A 7,717-nucleotide genomic window follows, 5' to 3' on the forward strand; every position below is an offset into this window, starting at 1 on the left:
CAGTAGACAAAAACAACTTGTTCCAAACTGTTATGAACCATTCTCTGTAAAAAAAAATACATCAAGTTTTACAGATTATTCACAATGAGTCGACAAAACACACAAAACCAAATGGGTAAAAAACACTTTAATGACTCAGTCATCTATTAGACTGTTATTTGACAGGTTACAATACATTTATGACTGGCAGTCATTTATATGGCAGTCTCTAGCACCTGTCTATATTATAAAATGACAATATGAACAGAGTGGTGCATGTGAGACTGGAGCAGTGTGGCCTCACTGTGGGAAATGTATTAAAATAGATACACCTGCTCATAACAGTTAATTGTGTCATCCATCAGAGAGTCCAAACTGGTTCTTTCATAGACTTATTTCATTTCCTGATCTGGAAGATCAGCTGGTGGTTCGGATGATTTACTGTGCTGCTTTCTGTGTCAGCGGTCCAATTTTGGTTTCTTGGCCTGTGGTCCAACATCTGGGGCTGGAACGCTCACACCAGGGATCTAAAATAAAAGACAATTAGCTGCATTAAACAAAAATGCTGGCAATTTTGAGTAAATTGAGTAAATTCTGCTCTGAGGAGTAACTGAAAACAAGATGTAAAATTTCATCAATCCAAGCTAAATACTGCCAGCTGTTAGCAGAAGCACAAAACAGAATAAAACATTCAACATCTTACTCTAAAACTAAAGACGTAAAGGTACCAATAATTGTGTTTCATCAGTCCTTACCACAGGGTCAATCAGAGCCATGCGGATCTTCTGATGCTGAACATTGGAGGCGTCTAGGCTGATGGTGACCTTCACCTTGTCAAATATGCAGAAGGTGTGCTCCTCTACCTTCAGAGAGGGACCCTAAACACACATACAGAAGAGTTAACCACAGTCCTCTGACTGTTTTAGTTTATCAGTGTTGATCTAACCATTTATGAAAAAAGAATGACTTGTGTTTGTACCTCTTCATCAAAAACAAGGTGTGGGGCTGCCTTGTCTTTGGTGTCAAAGAAGACCGTTCCCTCCAGGCCAAACTTTGGGATGAGTACGATGATTGCGTTCTTCCTCACAAACAGAACGAATCCCTCTTCGTTCAGGATGCCTCGGCTCTTGAAGAACAACTGGAACGAGATCATTTCTATTAAAAGTCTGACTTATGCAGTATGATGTGACGTCTGATTAAATCTACTTTTACTCAGGCCAAAAGGTTCATGGGGTTATAAATGGACATGATGCTGATTCTCACAAGTTCAGTCAAAATTTCATCACGGTTCAAGACAGTCAGGCCAAAACAAGTTCACAGAAATCAAACCAGTGTGTCTATATGAGTTTACCTGTGTGTGGAAGGCCACAGATGCCCTCTGTGCATACTGAGACATTTTATGTCTGTAGTTGAGGTTGTTAGACAAGGCTGACTGCTTATGTTTGTCCATCAGATCTGGGTAGGTGCTGTCTGCTCCTATGGCCACAGCCAGCAGGCGATGTACTATAATATCTGCGTACCTGTGTAGGACAGCAGATGATCAGGGTGGAGGTTGAGATTAAGAGAAAAAGGGAAGAATATGGACAACATAAGGAGGTTTGAGAGAACTGTAGCGTATGAATTGTTAGCATTTCTTTGTTATAAAGGCCCGACCCAACATATTTAGTCAATGTGTGCAGAATGTCTGTTTTCATACCTCCTAATAGGTGATGTGAAGTGTGTATAAATGGGTGAAGCGAGGCCGTAGTGGTGGAAATCGCTGTCCATGCCAGAACAAAAATAGACAGCCTGCATCATGCAGCGAGTGGCCAAGATGCGCAGTAGCGTGTTAAAGTACGGGAAGCCGTCCACTTTGGCCACGTCGAGGGAGTCGGCCAGTGCTTTGGCCGAGTCTGTGTGGATCTCCACTTCCTTAAAAAAAAAAAAGGAAACAAAGTGCAATATATTTATAGCAGGAATCATGGTTATATCTTATACAGGTATTTTGTTTTGTCTACTATCATTTGCCTACTGGACATATTGTTAGAAAGCATAAAATAAAAGTTGCCCCTTAAATGTGGGTGTAGCTGTTTGAATCACTGAACAAATCATAGATGTGGGCAATGATTCAGGGGTCTGAACCCAGGTTTAAATGTAATTCAGCTCATATTTTAGATGCTACTATCAGTTAATAGACACCATCCTTGATTTCAGAACAAGGCAAATTGATTAAATTTGCTCAACAAACAAGCATATAACTTGAAAACCAATGCAATGACCATCTATTTCCACTCACCTTGGACTTTGCAGCCTTGAGCAGGATGTCGTAGTTGGATGGAGGCGGTGCTGGATGTTTTCTCAGCATGGCACAGTCTGGAAATTCATCGTAAATCTTCTGGGCAACGGAAATATTGGCCAGCAACATGAACTCCTCTACCATGGAGTTTGTCTCCCTAATAACCAAGAGATGAGAGTTTACATATGTCTGAAACAAAAAGAATATAAAAAAAGATTATGTAGAAGGCTCCTTTTTGAAATATCAGGGTACTTACATGAGTTCTTTGGTCTGGAGGTCAATGGGGTCGTGGGTTTCACTGTCAATGTGGAAACGGACCTCTAAAGATGACAACGTCAACGCCCTGAAGGATATCAAATGCAAAACAAAACAACTTGTGTTAAATACAGACAGTTTAAATAGCTTTAGGGTTATGATGAACTAAATTAATGTCCTGTATTCTTTCCTCATAGCTCCTAATTGTTTTTCCCAAATGCTGTTGATTTGAATTCAACTGGAATTTATGATACCTCATTTTAAAAGGTAATTGAGCCGTGAACAGATGAATAAAAACTAAAAACCTAGAGCATTTTCTACCCAAACCCCATTTTGTAATCTGTTTTTAAGCCTCTACTGCTTCTAACTCTCAGTCTTTACCCTTTCTCTATCCTATGTCTCTTCAGGATTTTGGCTAGTTTGTTGAGACCCCGTAAGCTCTTGGTGATATCGTCATTCATGCTGGTGTCATCAATCCGCATTTGGGCCTCAGCGTAGGTCAAAGAAGCCTGAACCAGATTGAACAGAAGAGGGGAAAACAAGGAAACATAAATACAACAAAAATTCATTCATTCATTCATTCATTTATTCATTTATCTTGACCATGAAAATGTGTGTCTTAGAAACATATGAAAGCAGCAAGCATTTTATGCAATAATAATTTCTGCCACTGTATGTTGGTACTATACCTTAGAGTTAATGACGCTTTTTGTGAACCGGGTTTTCAGAATTTCAGCCTTGTGGTTAATCTCCCAGATACATGAGAAAGCCAACCTGGTGAAAAAAAAAATATATATATATATATAGAGAGAGATATTTTAACTGCATTCAGTGAACATCAGTCTGACTGTCAAAAATTTAGCATTGATGATACTGATTATTGTGTAGGTATTCTCTTGTCCTCACCTTTCCACATTTGAGCGCAGTGAGCAAAGATTGGAGCTGAGCAGCTCAGGAACCATGTCTATTCTCTGATGGAAACAAAATCAAACACAAAATGTGACTTGCTTTATTTTAGTCTTTTTAAACCAAAACACATTTTTCTGAACCAACCAGATTCAAAATCAATATTTTTTGATTTCAATAAAAATCTAAATATCCCTCCCAGAAAACTGGCCATACTTCATAAGCAGATTTTAGAAACATTCAATATTCAGATGTTATATGTTCGGAGTGAATTTAAAAAGATGAATGGTGCAAAAATAGTAAAACGAGACATAATAATGGTCATGTACCAACCTGCAAAAAGTCAACAAGCCAAATAGGGGAAAACATGGTTCAAAGTTTCAAATATTTAACTACACTTCAAAATATAAAAATCAGAAGGTCTATGGAGTCTGTCTTTTATTGAATTATTGAATTTTATGTTGGTAATGATGTTTTCCTTACTTTGCCACACAAGTACACAGTGGTGCCGCGGTTCGCAGCCTCTTTGTCCAAAGCGTTGCCAGGTCTGATGAAATGACTGACATCAGCGATGTGGACGCCCACCTACAGAAAACAAACAACATGCTATGAAATACAGACACAAATAACTTACTGCTGTTACCTTTTAGTGTAGGTGCATAGTATGTGTACCTCAAGGTTTCCATTTTCCAGCTCTCTACAGTGCAGAGCATCATCTATGTCTGTACATCCTGGAGGGTCCACACTGCACACAGTCAGTTTCCTCAGGTCCTCTCTCCTCACCATGTCCTTTAACACACACATTCAGATAGATACATACACAGCCTACACATATGTGCTTTCAAACAATCAACAAAGCTGTGACTAAAACACTGCTCAGTGTGTCTCAAGAAGAGCTGCTATTACCTCTGGTGTGATGGCCCATGGCATCTTGGGAAGGAAACTGAGCACAGCCTGAGAGAAGGCCTGGTGGGGGACGTCATGCTCCAGGAGCAGCACCTCCTGCTCTGTGTCCTTCTCCCCTGCACTTCCCAGACTGCGCACAAAGTGACCCTGAAAGAAGAGGGAAAAATGAATTCTCCTGTTGGACAGACTTGGCATATTTGTGCATATCATTACATGTCATGATTCAAAGACGTGACAGTCTGAAGAGGTTCCAACTCACATTTGGGTATCTGGAGTGTTTGGGCCAGCCATCAATGGCAACCATGATCCTCTGGCCAGCCAGTGTGGTTGCCTGACGCGTTTCAATGCGAATGCGAGGGATACGGCGGTCTGCTGGGGTGAAAAGATGGCGGGTTGACTGAATGAAAAAGGAAAGAAAAGCGATGGTCAGTGCTGAGGGTTAGAGGAAAGGAAACAGTAGACAGTGTGTAATATTTACATACAGGAAGATTCATAAATTCAAGTTGAAATGCATATGATATGACAAACACAAAGAGTATGACATGCAGCATTATGGAGCAGTCTAGACTTACCTCTTTAATCTGGGCGACATTGAGCATGCCACAGAATGGCCTCCAGCTCCTTTTAATGATTCCTACTACTTTCCCTGTGGGCTTCCTGGCTGCCTCAGCTGCCAATATCCTCAACTGCTCAGACACAGAAACACAGAGGTCTTTAAGATACTGTAGCTACAAAGGCCAAATCATGGTTGTCATTCAGTCCCAAGGTTAAAAAAAAAACAAAGTACAGGCATGGTTTTTGTTTTGCACCCAGATACTGTCCATCCACATCCATATAACACCCTGCTAAATTGTATTCTGATTATAAAAAGTGAAACAACTTACACCCTCCTCCAGCTTTAAGTAAAGGCAGTCAAACTCACCTCTTTCTCCTCGTCCTCTTCTTCGGCATTATCGTCCTTTGCTGCGCCTTCATCCTGCAGCACAACTGAGGAGGGCGCCACCCACTGATCCCGCGGCAACAGCTGCACAGCAACCACATCCTGGTGCACTGCTCTGTTGAGGTTCTGAAGACCCTGGAGAAGAACCTGGCAGCAGGGCGAAGGGACAGTACAGCGCTTAAAACAAATGCAGCTACTTTACTATTTCAAACTGTCAATTAACTTGTAGTAATTCTTCTAACTGGTAAACTACATCTGAACACAACATGATAAATTCTCACCCACAGCCAGATAAGGTTTTGGGGATCCTTAAAGTTCCAGGTTTTGGATAATTGTTCAAAAAAATATTGTCCATTCACAAACAAATGTACAAACACACCTCTGTGCTGTCTTCCCCCTCTCCCTGGACAAAGACTGTTGCCTCCAGATAGTTGTCCCTGCTGGCCCTAAAGGTGCCCTGAAGGAAGGAGCCGCTCTTAATTCCTGTTTGGATCTTGGACAGTGGGAGGTGCTCTGGGAATAACACCTTACTGCTGGTGACCTCATTCTGCGGGAGGAAAGAAAAACGCATCAATGGAAGGAGAGAGGATATGATGTCCCGTAGGTCATAGGCAAAAATAAAAGGCAGGGATGTAAACAGAGGATACAGATACAAATTCTACATACAGTAATAGATTTTTATCTCTTGATGTAAATAGTACAAAAAGTGTTTACCTTTTCATCATTGGACAAAGCCAGATGATCCACAAGCTCAGGATTCGCTATCAGACTCTTGATGTATTCTTCACCTAGAATGTAAGTGAATAAATGGCTGTAAGTGATGAATACAGCTAATGCCGTTTAAAATGGAGGCTTCTACGAAAAATGGACGGTTGTTGTGTTTTTGATATACAGAGCTTTTCTTACTAATCTCTAATATATTGCTACAATGGCCCATGATATTTTCTTTCTCTGAAGAAAGACAGCTTACATTTGTACACCAGCAGGCCGCTCTCTTCTGCCTTCTGCTTGTTCCCTTGGTCATTGGTGAGGAGGACCACCTTGAGGCCATCTGCGCCAGACTCGGACGTCTTCAGGTGCTGGCTGTACCATTTTGATGCCATGCGGATTGCACGGTCATTCCGGTCATTGGCGCTTTCTCCTGGTTCTCGTTCAATGAATGTCTCTCTGAAAAAATGTGTAACAGTCAAAAAATCTTTCATGCTTTTGACAAGCCACTGTATATCACGAGGGAAGTCTTAAAGTCTTTGTGTGAAGGGGAATTTGAGTTGTAACTGATTACTTTTGCTTTTTACATGTTACTATCATGTAAGACAATGTGGTGCAGTAAAAAAAAAGGCAGTAGCTGCTTTGTACCTGTGGTGTTCATTAGTAAAGGTGTAGAAGTGTTTATCCTTCTCATGTACGATGTCCTTCAGGCGTTTGTAGACTGGCGCACTGCGGTGTCGTACCTCCTGCAGCACAGTCTGAAGGATGATCACATTACGAATCACAGGATCTTCAAGCACGTCAATCTGCAGGACACAGAAATTGTAAACATGAGGTGGAAGACAATCAGAATCAAAGGTTATATGAGTGCAGATAAAAAAAGAAGTGACATGTGTTATCACATTTTTCTGGAATCAAGGAATTTCCATTACCTAAATCTATGTTAGATCTCTACTGCATAACTTTATTAACAGATGAACATTATAGTCATGAAAAGAAACACAAAGCAGGATATATGACTAAGGGGAAAGGAAGAGATTGTCATTCAAGACTGCTATTCATTCAAAAATATCTATAATAAAGTTGAATTATGTCTTTGCTGTGTTATCATGAGAGGCACAACCTGGGACTATAATAGAGAATTACATGTCAAGATGTCTGGTGTCATCATATTAGACTGCTAGGTGATCCAAAGCCACACACATGAAATGAGATGTCCAGGAGAAGTAGAAAATCTTCATTATTTTTACCTGATGCAGCACCACATTCGTGTCAGGGATCAGATAATGTGGATAAGAGCACAGGTTGCTCTCAATACACGCGTCTCTCTGTAGCACCGTGGACTCCTGTTTGCATTCAGTGCACACTTCGCTTCCGCACCAAATATCGTCTCTCAGATAATGTTCGCGCACTATCTTCATCACCCCACCCGACCGGGTCTTCTTAACGAAGGTTTTAGATTTCAACATGACGACGATAGAAGCCTCAGAAGGTTTAAATCCCGATGTTTTTATCTTACCATTTGACTGCAAGCAGACAGTTAGCTACCCATGTGTAAACTGAATGCGTTGGCCGACAAAAACCTTTCCGGAGAAGTCGGATTTCATGAGTTATTTTCCTGTCGTATACATCTCTTTTATGTGAATCTATATTCAGAGCCAGTGTCGTAAAAAACAGTGAACAAGTTACGCGTGAAGACACAACGACAATATACGGTTTTTGTGTGAAATAATTTTAAAGTCCGTGTT

General features: G+C 40.8%; 1 protein-coding gene across 1 annotated transcript; it reads right to left on the reverse strand.

Annotated features, from left to right (window-relative positions):
- Nucleotides 1-112: 112 nt before the first annotated feature.
- On the reverse strand, nucleotides 113-7,584 carry dis3 (DIS3 exosome endoribonuclease and 3'-5' exoribonuclease). Its single transcript, XM_073482131.1, has 21 exons — nucleotides 7,220-7,584; nucleotides 6,618-6,775; nucleotides 6,232-6,428; nucleotides 5,976-6,049; nucleotides 5,641-5,808; nucleotides 5,244-5,408; nucleotides 4,894-5,007; nucleotides 4,581-4,718; nucleotides 4,322-4,468; nucleotides 4,088-4,204; nucleotides 3,899-4,000; nucleotides 3,416-3,480; nucleotides 3,199-3,283; nucleotides 2,891-3,018; nucleotides 2,511-2,597; nucleotides 2,255-2,411; nucleotides 1,676-1,890; nucleotides 1,331-1,499; nucleotides 959-1,117; nucleotides 735-857; nucleotides 113-506 (listed from the first exon to the last, which is right to left on the reverse strand). The coding sequence occupies exons 1-21, from the start codon at nucleotides 7,436-7,438 to the stop codon at nucleotides 438-440; spliced, it is 2,856 nt and encodes a 951-aa protein (XP_073338232.1). The 5' UTR covers nucleotides 7,439-7,584; the 3' UTR covers nucleotides 113-437.
- Between the last annotated feature and the right edge of the window lie 133 nt (nucleotides 7,585-7,717).

Source organism: Pagrus major, chromosome 15 (genome assembly GCF_040436345.1).
Source record: "Pagrus major chromosome 15, Pma_NU_1.0".
Taxonomy (NCBI): domain Eukaryota; kingdom Metazoa; phylum Chordata; class Actinopteri; order Spariformes; family Sparidae; genus Pagrus; species Pagrus major.